The sequence below is a fragment of the Ceratotherium simum genome, chromosome 4 (assembly GCF_057802395.1).
Source record: "Ceratotherium simum simum isolate JZ-2026a chromosome 4, ASM5780239v1, whole genome shotgun sequence".
Lineage (NCBI taxonomy): Eukaryota > Metazoa > Chordata > Mammalia > Perissodactyla > Rhinocerotidae > Ceratotherium > Ceratotherium simum.
The window spans coordinates 67,443,325-67,462,318 of NC_141903.1; the positions used below are offsets into that span (position 1 = coordinate 67,443,325).

General features: G+C 38.8%; 1 protein-coding gene across 15 annotated transcripts in view; it reads right to left on the minus strand.

Moving 5' to 3' along the window:
• Window positions 1-18,994, minus strand: part of PAM (peptidylglycine alpha-amidating monooxygenase) — a 289,799-nt gene that overhangs the window by 107,798 nt on the left and 163,007 nt on the right. For all 15 annotated transcript variants that reach the window (XM_087429982.1, XM_087429979.1, XM_087429984.1 and 12 more), the window contains one exon: window positions 4,460-4,547. In XM_087429982.1, the coding sequence (XP_087286108.1) occupies window positions 4,460-4,547 (88 nt within the window). The remainder of the gene's footprint in view (window positions 1-4,459; window positions 4,548-18,994) is intronic.

The following is an 18,994-nucleotide window of genomic DNA, read 5'->3' on the forward strand; positions in this document are numbered from 1 at the left end:
AGAAGTAGTTTTCAAATCAAATATTAATTACTAAGACTAAAAATAATAATTTTAGCTCTGCATAGAAGATCACGCAAAAGTAGAAGGCAGGATACATAAAAAGCCCATTCACTTTCATCACTCGATATTGTGAACACAGAATCTTGGGGTCTGCCTTAAGCCCTAAGGCCTATGCTCAGCAGAACAGAAAGTGCACAAGCCTATACAATCTCACGTTACAAAAAGGGAGCTCTCCAGAATTCCCCCAATGCCAAAACAATTTGTATGAACAAAATATCATGATTTTCACAGCCTGCAACTCTGCGTAGCTAACCACTCATTATTTTTAAAAAAATTATTGTTCGAGTAAAGATAGAATAAAGAAAGGTATTCATAGAATAGATAAATGAAATATTTCAATTTCCAAGATCTCCTAAAATTTACCATTTTTTAGTGGAGAGCAGTAATAGATATTTTTTATATCTAAAATGACCATTTTTCAGCACTTCATTTCCCTACTGACCCTAAAAAGCCCCCAAAAGCATCTGCTCACTTATGGCTCATAGTCAGCCAACAAATCTGGGAGACTCCGAATTGCTACGCTTTACATTAAGTCTGCAAGCACAAATGGAGTCCAACAAATCATGCTATTGCTATGCTTGCTCCAATCTTGGTGCTATTACTTTCTGTTGGTCCCTAGATGTGGTTGTCTCCTCCTTTAAAAGCCTGGGAAAGAAGGTATGAGGGTGACATCTGACAGGCACTGTTGCCTTCTTGAGAGGGCCCAGCAGAGCTACTGCTTCTCCATCAGCTGGTCCTTATTTGCATCCTCGAGAGGTATGCTAACTTGGAATCGAGCACCAGGCCCACTCTAACTATAAAGGGACCACCCCACAGTATATTAAAAGGTTCACATCAATGTACGCAATTTAAATGCACATGCATATAATTAACTAGACACATTACCAGTGTGAGTTGCTAATTTGGAATGAGACACAAAAGACTGGAATATGTGAGAGAAAAAAAAACTTTAAAATTAAAATGACTACATAATGAAAACTGCTTCATGCTGTGTCTACTATTTTCACGTAAACTTAATATAACTGTAAATATATTTTAATGAACAGTAGAAAGAGGCAATTACAAAGAGCAAAGGAGGGCAGCACGACAGTGAAACATCATCAGAATAGCTCTTTGCCTTCATATTGAAAGTGCTGCCTGAAGACAGGGGATGAATTATAACTTCATAATTTCAGGGGAAAAATGTTTACTTTGTTAGAGACACATATCTATTTGCCAACCTGCTGGCAATGAAAATAGAACATTCAAGTGAAAACGGGGAAATCCTGGTTAACAAATAGAAAAGAGAGGAAATCCGAGCTTGACGTTTTGGTGTTAAAATATCCTATTAGCTTTTTCTTCTTTCGCTAAAACAGCTTTGTATTCCCAAAAAGACTTCCCTAGAGCCTGAATGAGTTCTTGATATTCTTAAGCATCAAAAACCATTATAGGAATCATAACCAAAAATATATGTGAAAGTTTGGGAATCTTCATTTAAGTATTGTCTCTATCTTGGAGCAATTGAAGAAAAGATTTGTAACCGTAAAATGAGTGTGATAAATTCCATGACTCAAATATTTAAAAAAAATAATGTAAGGCTTTTGACACTGACAGATTTTTGTTATTAGTATTATAATTCAGGTGGGAGGATAAGAGGCTGAGCAGTTGGAAAACATCCACTGACTGTCTCCAGGGGTGAGCCTGTGTGGCTCTGGGGGTAGGGAGCAGAGGATGTTTTTGTGAAGCAACTGGAAAGTTCAGCCCATGAAATATCCTGTGAGCTCTAATTCTTTAAAGATGCATGGATTTTGCCAAATATTGAGGGATAAAAAGTCTATACCATCTTTAAATGGAGAAGAAGACTGGACTGTGAAAGTCAGAGTCACTAGAAAAGTTTTACTTAATGCATATCTCCCAGTTTGCATATGGAACAGATATTACATATATATACATATATATAGAGAGAGAGAGAGAGCGAGAAAAAAAGATACTACTTTTAAATGTTAGATGAATACTTTGGGCTTGGCTAAAAGAAGATGAATAACAGTATGAATTATTATCCTTGTTTATGGTTATAAAGTTAATTATAACAAACCTATAGATTAAGTGGGAATATGGGCTGCAAGGCAGATTTTAAAAATCCATTTAAAATGACATGGGTATAATGTCATTAAGAATTCTAATTATTCAGCGATGCAACTGAATGGCAAAATGCAGTGGGGCTGCCTGCCTGAGCTGATTCAACCAGTGCACGCATCTCCAACTCCTTATAATGATGCCTTTCCAATCTGACTCAGCATTTGCACACAATTTATATTCATAGAATTATGGAATTTTAGAGCATAGAGGAGTTCTATAAAGGATCTAGTGATAGTCCCTTGATAAAATGAAGAAACCGAGGCCAGTGCGCATTGGATAAGTAATTTACCCAGGGAATCCAGTCAGTTACTTCATTAATCTTTCACTCTACTATGTTGCCTTTTCACGTAATAACTTCAGCAAAGTAATATGTGTGGCAATTACTCAAAATTGCTGTTTCTACTTGTATTTACATTTTTCTTTGAATTCTCTTTCTGCAACATGGAAGTCTTTTGGAAAATATGTTTTTATAGACTTAATTTCAAAACAGTATATTTAAGAATATTAATAAATAAAAGGGCCCAGAGGATGTTTGCTCTGATATTTTCTCAACATGAGAACAGTGAACTAGGCTTAGTTCATTTTATATAATTTTTCTTCAAAATTAGAACTATCATAACGTTTAAGGGATGTTTTATTTTTTCACTTATTCTCTTTAACCAAGGTGAAGCTAAAGAAGATTTTAAAAGCTTACATCCCTTCCAGCTATTTTTACTAATTCTAATCCAAAGGTAAATACTGCTAATTTCAGAAGAATTTTTTTTTTATTTTGAGGAAGATTAGCCCTGAGCTAACATGTGCTGCCAATCCTTCTCTTTTTTGCTGAGGAAGATTGGCCCTGGGCTAACATCCATGCCCAGAGAAGAAATACTTCTAAAACATAAAAACCAAAGGATGTGATTTGCTGAATAAGATTCAGAAAAGCTGTCACAGAATAATCTTTTAATCTCAGAATTTTATTTACAAAAATTTACTGAAGAGCAAAAACTGGAATGCTGATATTAAAGGCTATTAACTGTTATTTGCTGACTCCCATTTTTACATAAACTCAGTCATGTGAGTTGGGTGATGTTATATGCCCCTTTCATCAAATGGCTTATTAACAAATGCTTTGATGGTTCTTGGTCCATGGAGATTTCCACTAATTGCCCTGTGCTTTTAACAGTTCCAAATACATATTACAATTGTTTATTATAAAAATGACTGGAGAGCAGTTGCTGCATGCCTCGCCTAAGCCTAATGAATATTAGGATGCACAGAGAAAGGTCTATCAGTCTACATGATTATGCAGGAACAGGACCACAAAACAGACCCCTTCCCAACACAAAGCAAGACACACTAGTCATCCTGGACTGTTAAATATATAACAGTGAGTCTATAGGTGCAAAATGTGAGGCTTAGAATGCACAGCTTTTTTCAAAGTTCACTGATCTTCGTGAACATCAAAGAACAAAATAAAAGGGAAGATCTCAAGCCATAATTATGCTGTAAGCTTCTGGGGGTAGAAAACGTTGCTATTTATCCTACAACCTCCTACAACATCTGCTGCAGTTCTGACACATAACAGGCATCTAATAGATGTTTATTGACTGCTCATGACATGATATTAAGACTCACTACAGTGATTAAAAAAAATTCTAAAACTGCAACAGTTACTTGAATAAATGGGAGGCAGTGTAGGGAAATGGAAATAACTTTGGATTCGGAACCAGACAACCTAGGGTTTAATCCTGGTCTGACACTAACCGCCTGTGTTACCTTGAGCAAGTTACTGAATCTCTGAGCTTCAGGTTCCTTGTCTGTAAAGTGGGGATAGTCATACCTGCTTTGCAGATACATTAGGATAAAATGAAATGTGTATACAGATCACCTAGCACAGTGTCTGGACAAAGGAGTGTTCAATGAACAGAGCCATGGTGCTCTTTGGGTTGAATCACGAACTTAAAAAAATAAACATCAGAGTAAACTTTCAATCTTTCTTTATAAGCCTTCTACACCTTGACACATTATCTATGATAACAGACATATATTTATTAAGTCAGTGACAAAGACTGATGGATGTGCTCTATAGCAGACGAAATAACTTTGATAATTTAAACCATGATAACCACACAATGCAAAAGAACAATGCTCTCTTCTAAAAAAGAAATATTCTGCCTATTTATTAATCAGTTGTGAAATACTGGCACAGATGCACTCTGTACTTAAAAAAATACACATTTACTACACCCTGTACTGTACATTTACTACACCACTGTACTACGAGTGCATTATCCCTTACCAGTAACTTCCAGTGGATGAGGGCATATTGCATCCAAAAAGTAACATATGATGGACAGTATCCATGCTGGCACGAGGTTTGAAGTCAACTGTTAAGAGAAAATGATACATGCATGTGAATACAGGTTACACTTCTGTGCACAAATGTCACAAGAGACTGCATCATTCAACAGTTTGAATAGCTGTATAACAAACATGCTTTGATGCTCTTATGCAAAACACCCTGGTTGTATAAATTATCTTAAGATGAGCATGACTTGATAATTCAATTTAATAGGATAGTAAACTATTATGTACAAGAGAAAATAATAATTAATAGGCTGACTACTACACACACATACATTTTTTAATGGAAGATGCCTTTTAAAGTGATGAGAGCATTATTATGTGGGTATAAAATGAAAGCTCCAGGCTATGTCTTCACAATATATTTCCTTCCCGATTTCAGGAGAGTGCTGAGTACCATAAAACACTGCACAACACTGCACTGACACAGAAGCCACAGTGAGTGGTCAAAACGTGAGCAAAGGATTCATAACAAATTTATTTATTATTCATAATAAATTCATTTATTCATAATAAATTCAAATTTATGACCATCTTAAAATAACAGTAGTCACCGGGATGTGATATGGAGAAACAATTTACCAGAAAAGAAAAGTGGAAAATGTATCTTTACAAAAATACAGAAGAGGGAAAATCACAGCTCTGGATGAGCACTGCGCACTTGGTAGAGGGATACTGAAACTTACGCAATGTCATTTCTCTTTTTCTCCTAATAATAGTGGTTGAAAGACAACAAAATAAACAAAAATCAGCTCAGAGGTAAAACAAAAAATTAAAGATAAGTGATACTATTATCTCTGGTCAGTACTGAGCGTGAGCTTCTTTCCTGGTTTGGGTTTGGCTCATCCTCTTTTGTCACCATTTAAAATGCTGTCCTACCAGGGCAGTTTAGAAGTCACCTTTCCACATAAAAATGCTAAAAGTCTAAAATGATCTGAATTCTCCGGTGTGTGCAAAACCGCATGGTTTAGCTCTTTTTGTCTGTCTGTCTGATAAAATTAACAAAACACCATTTATTGCTAAAATATGTATCTGACACATAAGTATTTATAAAATAAAAGACGTTCTACATTAAACGACAGCACCATGACTTGCAAAGTGTGGTTGATGAGAAAACACAGGGTACCTACTATGAGCCATCTTGACTCACAACTTTCAGGGGAAATAAAAAACATTTCAGGGCCGGCCCTGTGGCTTAACGGTTAAGTGTGGGCGCTCTGCTACTGGGTTGGGATCTGGGCGCGCACCGACGCACCGCTTGTCTGGCCATGCTGAGGCCGCATCCCACATACAGCAACTAGAAGGACATGCAACTATGACATACAACTATCTACTGGGGCTTTGGCGAAAAAAAAGGAGGAGGATTGGCAATAGATGTTAGCTCAGAGCCGGTCTTCCTCAGCAAAAAGAGGAGGATTAGTATGGATGTTAGCTCAGGGCTGATCTTCCTCACCAAAAAAATAAATACATAAAAAGGTAAAAACAAAAAAAAAAGTTTCATTTACTGCACTGAAAATAAGAATTTAAAGCCTAAAAATCACATCTTGAGATTTTCATACCAACCATTTAAAAAACTAACAAAGAAAGGACGACTGGAAAATGGACTTGATATAACCTGAGGCTTTGTTTTTTATTGCCAAAGATTACAGTAATCCTAGGAGGTTGAAGAAGATACTTCGGAAGGAAAGAATCAATTGGAAGTTACAACAGTTCACAAATCACAGAAAATCATATTGTTACTAAGCCTAAGTTTGTTAGTAAGAGAAATAGAAGGAAAAAGAGCAATTTTATCTCCATAGACTCATTTTCTTCCAGTTGAATGCGGGGTTTCTTTCTTCCTTTCCAGAATCCTCTCGGGGTATCATTCCTGGCAGAAGGAAAATTGAAATAGCCCTGAGGTGTGAGTATCTGGCTTTTATTTGTCTTTTATTCATTTTACATTTATTCTGCTATGTGATACAATTTGTTATCTTATACTCATTTTTATTACATGGCATATATCACTCTATGGGCACCTACAACTTTCTGATCTGACCATATCCGCCTCTCACTCTTTTTTTGTTTCAATATCCCTCTGCCAACTCATGAGAGGTTTATCAAACAAGAGGCTGACTCCTCTGCTTTTTCAGAACCTATGCGGATGATCACATGCTTCCCATCCCCCTTACATTCTTTTATTATGGGTGGATATCACAGATTTCCTAAGATTGAGTCATTCTGGAAATTTTTGTAATAAACCAACATGGCCAAGTGCATTTTACCAACAATTAAACTGTTGCACGCAAAAGAATTTTGAGTTTGAAGTGTCACCTAAAAATCCAGATGGAAATATCCAGCAGAAAATTCGAATTACGTGACTCTTGTTCAAGAAAGAATTACATACTCGGAAATCACTCGAAAATTGAACCCTGAAGCCACGAGGGTGCACAAAAGCATGAGAGGTGAAAATAAGAACCACAGAGAAGGCTCAGGACAGACTTTTAGGGAAACCATGAGCTGTCAGGATCTGTGCAGGAGACTCCAACAGCAACTTTCGTATATTAATGCAGTGTGTGCACTGCTGTGAAACAGGCAAAAAATTTTTTGAAAAAAGAGTGGGCTATCATTAAATTTATAAAATAAAATATTAACGAGCAAAAGATTCAGGTAAGGATAGGGAAGAGACCTGTTGGGAGAGGAATAGATCACGAAGACAAGAACTACAATCTCCACGGTTTTTCATTAGGAAGGAAAGCCAAATTCTTCGCCTGAGCCCTTGCTTATGCAAGAGGATCTTCTCATTGTTCTTTGTAAAGGGCAAAAATTATTCAAAGTATAACTTCTCTAGGCATTTTTTGAGTTTTTTTTCTCATTCTGACATACTATTTTAAGAACTACTTATTTACTCCACATTGAACTTCTACTAGATATGTGTTTAATTTCAGTTTCTATAATGAGAAACAAATCAATATCTTTAAGTGGTAGTAAAAGAACATTCCTCAGAGTTCTCGCTAATAAAAACTTATTCTCACTGACTCATACATTCCTCCAGAAACTCAAGATCTAATTTAAATGCTAAATAAATTATTGGTACAGGGTGAAAACAAGCAACTAACCATCTTTTTCATATCCTAAAAAGAGTATAATATCGAAGTATTTATATAATTATAGCTCAAAGTGTAATTCATTGCAGGTTGAAATGAAAAATCCCTCCAGCAAAAGGAATATCATATCAAAATGTAAATCTAAAACAAACAGTAGACGCTATAAAATAAAGCAAGATTTGCACAATTTCATTGAAGGGCTTGCTGCCAGTTGGGAGGGGTCACTTGGAAAAGGATTAGGTTCACAGGTTCATTTCCTGAGTTTGCTCCATTCCTGCTTATTATGCCTGGCTTTACAAAACAAGACCCCACTCCTAGTGAATAGGAATAAGGTCTGTTGAGTACAAGACACACACGACTATGCTGGAGATTTCAACACTACACAAAACAGAATATGGAAAAATATTTAACAATCACATCTTAAAAAAAATTCCCCCTTCTTTCTTTTTCTCCCATTATACACAAAAGAAATAAAAGATCCAAGGGGAACAGAGCCAGAGGGTAATAATGAAAACAACTATGGTTAAGGAGCAATTCTGACAGGCAGAATAAACAAAGGCAGCCTTGGGATGGTGACAAACAGGCAAAAACACAGCCTTGTGAGAATGCAAGGGAATATTATATCTGATAAGATTAAAAGTGCCACCGACTATTCTAACTCAATAATAAGATGACAGTTGCTTAAGTGGAAATGGTACTTCAGTCTCAAAGGGTGTTAACAGTTCAGATTACCTGATGTATAAGATCAGAGAAAATTTTATAGGCAAGTAAGTGTGAGTAAGTCCTGGGAACCAAATACTTTTGAAGGACTAAGACTCCAGAAATAGTGACTCATGCACATTAATTAAAAGGAAATAGGATGACACCGAAAGTGCATAGGTTGGAGGATTTCTCAAAGGATAATATCATCTGAAATGAAAGACTTAAAAGTATGTGTGTGGGTGACATATTGAGGAGAGATAACTAGGTCTATTTTCTGGAGCAAAATTCTAAGCAAAATTTGTTCTAACTGCATGAGGTTGTTTTGGATTTATGGCCTCTTTTAGCTACCATCAGACTGCAATCAGGGCAATAAAATTCTCTAAGAATGTGACCTAGGAGAGAACTTCATTTAGCACTTGGCTTTCTCTCCAGTTTTCCTTTCCAAGTGGATACCCAGGTCTGCATGTCAATTTTGATGAATCTGCCAGACCCAGGATGTGGAAAGATTTCGAAGAACCTGTGTAGACAAGTGGAGGAACAAGCAATTTAGGAAATATCCATGTACGTATAACCAACCCTAAATTACCACTGGAAATGAGAGGAACACCATTTTTAGCTAAAGATACGCAGTAGAGGGATACTACAGACCACAAATAATTAAACTATCGAATAAAAAAGAACTGACTTACAAATACAGGTTTGGATCTCCAGAACCTAGGCATTCTCGAATTGTTGCCTGTATATATCATTAGAGATAATTATTAATTTTGTTTCTTTTTTCCTCCCAGTGGAATCATATTATACACAGTAAATGGTTTATTTTGCATACTATGGATATTTTTATATGTTTTTAAACAATTTTCATCAACAGTATTTTTCAGCTAGTGCTGTGCATTAGAATTACCCTCCGGAGCTTGTTAAAAATACAAGTGCTCAGGGATGATCCTAGATCAGTCCTGACTCTTCCCTCATCAATATCTCATTTAAATCTCCGGAGGTCATTCCAGGTGAGTGTATCTGTGAAAAGCGTCACAGGTGAATCACAGGTGATTCTGACTATAGTCAACATTTTTAGTGGCTGAATATATTCTATTATACCAGCATACTCAGAGTTTAGTTAACTCACCTTAGTTAACTTGGATTGTATTGCTCTTTTAAACGTACAGAACAAACAGTAAAAACAAGGTTTCTTCTAAAACAAATGTATAAAAAGAGTTTCTGAAGATAAAAATTAGTTGATCCTTCAGAATTGTTTTATTAAAAGGTCAGTGGAACTCTGCATCACATCATGCAATTTTAGCTACATCACCTAAAATCGTTCCAGGGCTGAGGTCTGAAGCAGGCACACAAATGGAGCCTCTGGTGATTACGTTCCCTTCTGTGACAGAATTGGTATTCTAATAGTGTTAGTGCTTTCAAGCCATATTCAATATTGAGAGAACAGAGAGGTGTAAGGTTCAAGAAACAATAATGTAAAAGAGTTGTCATAATTTAAAAAAAATTACAGGACTCAAAATCTTAATATCACTCCCATAAACATTACTTCCAAAAAGTAAAGATTATACTTCAAAAACCACTCATGGGAACTGAAGATAATGTCTAAATTGTAATTTAAGCATAGGATATGATCAATCTTAATGTTTATAATCTTGCAGTGGGGCCAGAAGGTTCAGATAAATGTAAAGCTCACAGCAGTATAGTCCATTTGGCAGCATGTTAAAAACCCACAGCAATGGCATATTATATTATCTTTCACCAGCTTTCCAGATAACCACAAAGCAATTCTACTTTAAAATAAAGACCTTTTGCTTGAATATTTTTAATCAGAAAGTTTAATAGAGAAATTGTCATTAACTCTCGCTAGCATGGACGATGATGTACAATTCAGAAAGAATCCTTAACGTGGTTTATGAGGATTTTAAGCTGCTGTTGCCAAATTAACCAAGAAATAAGACACCTGAGCAAGCCTATAAATTGAACACAAATTTAAAGAATCCTTACCTCTGAATAAAGGAATTTCAGCACAAAAAAGAATTAAACTTCTAGATGATATATCTTTTAAAATAGAACTTTTTGGTATATGACAGAGCCAACTAGAAAATCAATAAATAGACTTTATCAGCCAGACTATGCAAGATAAAACAGCATAAGCTTCATTAAACCCTTTTTTGTAATGTCATCCCTATAATAATCCCCTATTAATTTCCTACAGAATCAACTCCTTATCCCCCTTCTTGCCTTTTAAGACTATGCATAATATTGCACCAGTCTCCTAGGCCACCACATTTCCAATATGACGACCTTAACATCCACTCTTCACTCACATCAGGCAGCCCGTCTCACTTAATAACCATAGCCATTAACATTGACTGAGAGCTTCCCTGTGCCAGGCTTATTCATGTCTCACGAAGACCCTATGAGTCTGGTCCTCTTCCCCTCAAATAGATGAGCCATGAGGAGAGAGAGGCCGAGTAACTGTCCACGGCCATGTAGCAGCAAGTGGTAAGGCTCACACATGTGCCCAGCGTGCTCCTTCAATGCCCATACCATTGGCGGCTGGAATATTCTCCTCCCCTCTGCAGATCCAAATAGCCCATCCTCCCAGATCCAGATCAGATCTTGCCTATCTCATGAAATTTTCTCTGACTACAGCAATTCATACTGATCATTTTAGAGTTGGCCACTGAAGTCGTCCCAACTGAAATAGCGGAAATGGCTACTTCAGAATGACTGTCAAAATGCCATGAACCCCTCTCCACTGAAGGACATTTACACATCAAATCTGATTCAGACACGGGCTGAATTGGCCATTTTCCTGGGAGTGGAGGAGGGGGTGGCATTTTGATGTTACTGCATTAAAACAGCTATGCCAGCATGTCAGTTACTTTTTGGTGATCTCTAGATGTATCTAACTGAAGACATTCCTCTCAGCTTTATAAAATATAATGGTTCCTACTTCTCCCCCTTCCCTTTTTTATTTCCTGAGAAAACCCTGGGAGTTGTTGGGGGTTGTCATATTAGAAATGTGGGTATTTGGGTAACTAAAGCATAGAGGACATTCAAGAAATACTCTGAGACAGGGTATATAGTAACAGCTTCTCCTTCATGATTATGACCAAGAAAATTAGGTTTTATCTACCCATCAGAGACATCTAGTATAGTGTATGTTTTTTTGTGTGTGTGAGCAAGATTAGCCCTGAGCTAACCTCTGTTGCCAATCCTCCTCTTTTTCCTGAGGAGGATTGGCCCTGAGCTAACATCTGTGCCCATCTTTCTCTACTTTATATGTGGGACGCCTGTCACAGCATGGTTTCATAAGCAGGGTGTAGGTCCGCACCCGGGATCCAAACCTGCGAACCCCGGGCTGCCAAAGCAGAGCACGTGAACTTAACCACTACACCACCGGGCCGGCCCCCATAGTGTATCTTATTTGTGCTATCTCAGCTCTCTCCAAGCTTCACTAAGAAACTAGAACAGCTTCCAAGGGTGCTTGCTGGAAGGTACCCAATGGTCATGTGGAAGACAGAGACTAAATTATTCATGTTGGAGAAAATCCTAGGTGAAGAGAGAAGAGAAAGGATATGCAGTCAACTAATTGGAGACAGAGTGATTGCTTGGAGATGGGGACTCACATACATGTACAACCACATATAAATGTACAAACACACACACACACACACACTCTTCTATTTACTGCTGTCAAAGCCATAAAATATGGATATATGAGCACTGTACCCTGCCAGACCTTGGTCTTTACAGTCACACTATGTAGTGACCCATAAGAATGATCAAAATTAGATTGTTCCTGCAGTTTTTGAAGTATCCCAACATCACCTAAACACGTGCTTTGTTTAAGAAAGGTCACATTTGGAAATATTCAAGTCTAACTGTGCTATTCTTCAGTAGAAACTGTTCTACATTCAAGGGAGAAGCCCAAGAAAATGAAAAGCAATGAATCATTAGATTAATTTCATCTATTTCTAAATTCAGTGGCTTCTATCTCATTTGTATACTGCCATTTGATAGATAGGGCCCTGCCATCATTCACTAAGGAAAAGACACATTTATTTACTGGTCATCCATGTGAAGGAAAGCAAGTGGATGAAGATGACAGTCAAATTTCTTGGCTGAGTGGGCTGCTGTCAGAGCCAATTCCTCTGAGTGTCTGTAAAACACCTTTTAGACAGCATCACAGTTCAGTGGTCAAATGCAGATTTTATCATACCTTCACCCTTCCAATTCTGTGATTTCTTGTTAAAACGACAAACAAAAGCAATCCTCTAGGGAAAGCTATAATTTTGTTCAAAATATAAAAATTATTCTTATTTTCATTATGGTATTTCCCCAAACACCTACTTTAATTCACATTTAATAATTCAATACGGACATATAAACACATCTAACGGGTTGTGTATGCTCATATGTAAATATGACAGGCATACGCACATATAAATTCCATGACAACTGTGATGGTATCTTCTCAAAATTAAGAGTATGTTTATCTAAAATGAGTTACATAATTAGTCACACACACATAAAGCCAAAATTATGAATTATTCAAATGCAATTTGGGCTTTTAACACCATCAAGAGAGTTTGTTTTAGTCCTAATAAACCGTCTGAATTGTACTCTGCCTTTTATGATTTTCTTCAGGATTTGAAAAGTAAAAGGAGAAAGTCCTTTTCATATGTTGTAACATGTGTATTCTTGTCTTCTACAATTCTGCCAGGCTGTGATTTCCTTGCATTTGTATCATACCTCACATCTCTGTTGCCCATTCCAATAATGGGCACACAGCAGAATTTTAAGTTTGCTGAATTTATGAACAAGTGGCTTTTCTTAAAAAACAATTATTCCCTTACTTTCAAACAAGAGTATAATTTAAGGCAAAAAAGTAAATTGTCTATTATTCGATATGCTGCCTTAGAAAATGGCCAAACAAAACACTTTTACTGTTCACACATGTATTAAGCAAGAAATTATTGAGTCCCTCCCACATCCTGTGGCACATACCCTGGGGGCATTCAAAAACTGTAAAAGCACAGATAATGAAAGCAGATGGTATAAAACGATAAGTGTTTTAAGTAAAGAATGAACAAAGTATTATAGGTCTTTACCAGTCTTCATCTTCAACCACATTTAATCTTATGATAAGGCACCCTGACACCCAGAATTGGGGATCCACAAAAAATCTAAAAAAGGCTAAAAAATTCGGAAAAAAGGCTAAAGCTTCAGTCATGGAAAAGCCTTGGTTACCCTGCAAGTAAAACTTTCACTTTTAGAATCTGGAAAAGCTATGCATGATCACCTGCTCAACATACAACCTTTATATTCAAGCCCTCTTCCTTTCTGCAAATCTTTAAGTCTTCATGTGTATTAGGTTTTTTGTAAGATGGTTTGAGGTTTATTTCACTTTTTGGCAGAAGTGACCAGAGTGTTCCCAGTAGGGAGTGAAGGTAAGGAATGAAAGAATAATTGTGTTTGATGTGAGGAAGACAGAGAAGTGCTGTTGCTGTATTTCAGCTCCATCTATCCACTCAATAACTTCTTCCCTCTCTTCCCTGTTATCACTATCCCCACATCCAAATCTGTTATGATTTAAATGACATACAAATAGGGTAACACACAGCTAGTAAAACGCTTGGGCATGTCCTTAACCTCCCTGTTTCCTCTTCTGTAAAATGGCTTAAATTGCTTATTGTTCAGTATCTTAGTGTCTGGCAAGTCCTCAGTAAACGATGGCTGGTGGTGGGCTGATTATATGAACAAGGATTCCATACAAACTACTGTCCTAGCACCTGATTAAATCACAGACACAGATGTTCCTGTCTCTGTTTCTCTAACTATAAAATGAGACTATTCTCAGGGTTGTCCTAAGAATTAATGGGATAATACATGCAAAACTCCCATTACTTATTCCCTTATGCAAAAGATTGTTTGGTACTTCTCTTTGGTTTTAAACTTTCTGGTTCTAATTTGCCTACACCTAAACTTCTGTGGTTGCTGGATTATGCAAACAATGGTAACCACAAATCACCTGAGGGTAGCACCTTAAAGGACTCACACTGAAGATGAAACAACCAAGTTCTGAACAGGTGATAAAATCTTTAGTAGTCACTCAATCCTTCCAGCAATAAAGTAAAGAAGAAATAATGAAAATAATTATTAATCTTATAAGATCCTTTAAGGACCTTAGAACTGGGAACAGTTTAATCTTAGAAGAGAGTTACCTAAGAAAATGCAGAAAAGTTTAGCACCCTGGTCTAATATAGCCCTTTATGTGTTTCCTGTGAATATTTTTCTTGACTGAATATATTGACTTGTACTTTTCAATTTTAAATTAAGTGAAAGTAGGGGGTTGGCCCGGTGGCGCAAGCAGTTAAGTGCAGGTGCTCTGCTCCGGCGGCCCGGTGTTCGCCAGTTCGGATCCCAGGCGCACACCGACGCACTGCATGGTAGGCCACGCTGTGACAGCGTCCCATATAAAGTAGAGGAAGATGGGCACGGATGTTAGCTCAGGGCCACTGTTCCTCAAGCAAAAAAGGGGAGGATTGGCATCAGATGTTAGCTCAGGACTAGTCTTCCTCACAAAAAAAAGAAAAAATAAATTAAGTGAAAGTAAACACATTTATGTTAGGAGAGCAATAGCACATTCCAGAATATATATTTATAGTTCTTAGAGTTACCAGCTCTGAAATCATACACTACTACCAACTTCCAGAAACAAACCAGTTACCTATTAATTTGAGACCTGGAATAGTGCTCTGAAACATGACTACTATATTTATACTGGTGTGGAGAGTGGCCCTCTCTTCAAAACAGGAGGAATCAAGTCTACCTCTGAACTTGGACAAAGAAAATATAAAATTTGTAAAGAAAAAACTTCATGTAAAATTTCTTTTTATGAGTAAATACTATTTTCTCCTAGGCTGCCAAACATGTGGATATGAAATTGAGGAAAGCTTTACTGTTAATATTTTAATTATGAATTTATATCCTAACTCACATTTGGTGTTACTCAAAGCACTACAATTAGGAACGTAAATTATTTTTTTGTCTTGAAAGTTAAAGTTCAGAATCTGGGAGCACCATCCTTCCTAACTTTTTTCTTGGTAATGTCCAATTACTATACAAAGTAACAACAGTCAGGCAATGCTCAACTTCCCAAGGTCCGGCTTTCATTTTTAGGAACTAATTATGAAGCAAATTTTGTCTGGAGAGTATTGTTATAGGTTGTATTTTCTGTCATGATTGCCACCAAAGTGTATGAAAAAAATAAATAAATGCACATTACTCTGGCTTTACAGGTCTATAAAGTATATTCCTGTGGGGAGCACCTCATGAAAATTCATCCTCAGAAGGCCCCAAGGCTATTGTATACATTTTACAATTCACATAGTAGCCATTTCAGACAGCCCACTTGAAGCTTAGTTTCAAGGGACCACAGTACAATTCTCATTACCATCACTTTCTCCCCAAAATCAACATCTCAAACCAGGAAAGCGAAGGAGGTGGGGGGAGATGAGAAATCAGTCAATAATTTGCCAATCACACCTCTTCCCTAAAGAGGTAAAAGTGTGTTATAAGGGATGTTTAAATTCAAACAACCTAGATGAAAACAGATGGTGCTTCGTCACTTTTCTTATCTGATGTAAAGGCTCAGTTGTGGAAGGACCTGACATTTAAGAGTCCTCTTATTCTATACTATAGACAACAGGACTGACGTTTCTTCCTTTCCCCCTCCCTCCTGCCTTCTCTTCTTTCCTTCTCTCCTTCCTTCTTCCATCCTTCCCTCCCACCCTCCTTTCGTCCTTTCATCCTTTCTTGCTTCCTTCCTATCCATCTACCTGTCTGGCAGGTAAAATCTTACATTCCTTGATGTTGATTCTAAGTGCAGTCGATTGATAGCATGAACCAGCGGGTGAACACACAGTCTGTCGAGCGGAGCGGAATTAAGCACCCAGCCACAGACAGAAAGCCAATACTCTGCAAATGGGCCCACACGGTATCGGCAGACACTGACATCTGCATGCAACTCCTTAACTACTATTACTCACGAATCTCTCCAGATACAGTTTGTAATCTTGTTTCTCAGTGGCTCTCTCTAGTTTGTTTCTGCATTAGGCATGATAAATGCATCTTAGAAACTGACAGTAAAAGATTAATATGCTCATAACCATCACAGAGAACCTTTCACTGATTTCAAATAGCTGCCCTCCCTTCAACTGCCCACACTCCCACAGCATTCAGTTAATACTTACTCACGGGGATAGGGGAGTCAAGATGGCGGCGTAGGCAGACTCTGAACTCACCTCCTCCCGTGGACACAACCAATTTACAACTACTCGTGGAAAAATTACCCCTGAGACAGAACTGAAAACTGGATAAGAGGAACTCCTGCAACAACGGACAATCCTAACTGGGGTAGAAGAGGCAGAGACTCCCTTCCGGAGAGGAAAAACACTGCCTTCACAAGCCGCCAGCTTCACGGCCGCCAGGAGCAGCTCACAGGTACGCAGCCTCCCTGGAGGCGCGGGGCCCTGAGCCGGGGAGCGCCCCCGCTGTGGGCATTTTGTGGACCCAGCACAATTGAGACCAGCAGCATAATATCTGACTTTGCCTGCTACTAAAGCATTGGGTAGCACCCCCAGAAAACCCGGTTCACAAAGAAACTAAAACTGGCTCTTAAAGGGCCCACACACAAACTCACCCGTTCCAGAAAGCATCCTAAAATCACCAGAAAGAAAGGTGCACAGTGCTTCGGTGACAAGAGACTCACCTAATAGGCCCTGAGTGCATCTCGGTGAGGGGTGAGACCTCTCCAGGGACTGGGACATTGGCGGCGGCCATTGTTGTGGCCTGGTGTGAGCGTGCTGACACAGACGCCATTGGAGTTCTCCCTGAGGCCTGCTAGCCCAGGGTCTGCTCCACCCGCTAGAGCACCGATTTAATCCAGCTCAGCCAGGGCAGGCAGCCCACCCTAGAGACTAGCCCCACCCAACAACAAGCCCTCAGGCAACGTGTGGGCCTGCATAGATTGGTGACTGGATTCTCTGCAGCCTGGCAACTGAGCTGACTTGAGCGGGGCAGGGTGTGCACAAGGAGCGGGTGGAGAGTGTGGGGCGGTGGCAGAGTGTGTGGGGCTCCCGCCGTGGAGAGACTGGGTCCACTTGGGGAGGTCGGGGCGCTCACACGGGGCAGGACTGTGTTGACTGTGTGTGTGGACCTGTGGGCGGCAGGGCTTCTCAGCCACAGAAGACTTGTACTTCTCAAAGACCCACATAGGAGGTTTGCTCCACCTTCCAAAACCTGAAACAATTGGGTGCTCCTGTGCCTGAGGCCAGCCCCACCCAGCTGCAATCCTCAGAGAGCTGACAAGAGACCTAATAGGCTAGAGGCTTACAGCAATTGTAAGGCCCTGAGCCTAACAACCTGCCAGGGTGGGGGCCTACTCACTTAAAAGAAATACTGCAACACAAATGTGGTATTAGAACTTGCAGCCAACTGTGCTGGGGCTCCCCACACCTGAGAAAGAGACTGAAGGGCCCACAACAACTACAAGCAGCTGAGCATTACAACAGCTGGCCAGGAGCATAACTCAGCCTCCCTGGGCACCTACAGGGAGAGCAAACAGGCCACAGCAGAAGGATACACGTAGCCCACATAGGGGTCACCCCTGGAACATTGAGAACTGAGGGAAGCACACTGGAAGCCTCCTAAGCCATCACTTACATAAGGTCACCTATCCAAGAGCAGGAGACGTAGCTGACCTACCTAATATGTAGACACAAGCACAGGGAAAGAGGCAAAATGAAGAGGCAAAAGAATACATTCCAAGTAAGGGAACAGGACAAAACCCCAGAAAAGGAACTTAGTGAAACAGAAATGAGCAACCTACCCGACAGAGAGTTCAAACTAAGAGTGTTAAGGATGCTCACTGATCTGGGGAGAAGAATAGATGGACTCAGTGAGAATGTCAACAAAGAAATGGAAGATATAAAAAGAACCAATCAGAAATGAAGAATACAATACTGGAAATGAAAAACTCATTAGAGGGACTCAAAAGCAGAGTAGAGGATACAGAAGAACGGATCTGTGAGCTGGAAGAAAGACTAGAAGAAATTACCCAAGGTGAACAGGTAAAAGAGAAAAGAATTAAAAAGAGTGAGGACAGTCTAAGGGACCTCTGGGACAACATCAAGCGCACTAACATCCGTGTTATAGGTGTCCCGGAAGGAGAAGAGCGAGACAAGGGGGCAGAGAATCTATTTCAAGAAATAATAGATGAAAACTTCCCTAACCTAAGGAAGGAAACAGACATCCAGGTACAGGAGGCACAGAGAGCCCCAAACAAGATAAACCCAAAGAGGCCCACACCAAGACACATCATAATCAAAATGTCCAGAATTAAAGATAAAGAGAGAATCCTAAAAGCCGCAAGAGAATGTCAAGTTACATACAAAGGAAACCCCATAAGGCTATCAGCTGACTTCTCAGCAGAAACCTTACAGGCTAGAAGAGAATGGCATGATATATTTAAAGTGCTAAAAGGAAAAAACTTACAGCCAAGAATACTCTACCCAGCAAGGTTATCGTTCAAAATGGAAGGAGAGATCAAAATTTTCCCAGATAAGCAAAAATTAAAGGAGTTTGTCACCAAGAAACCAGTGTTACAAGAAATGTTA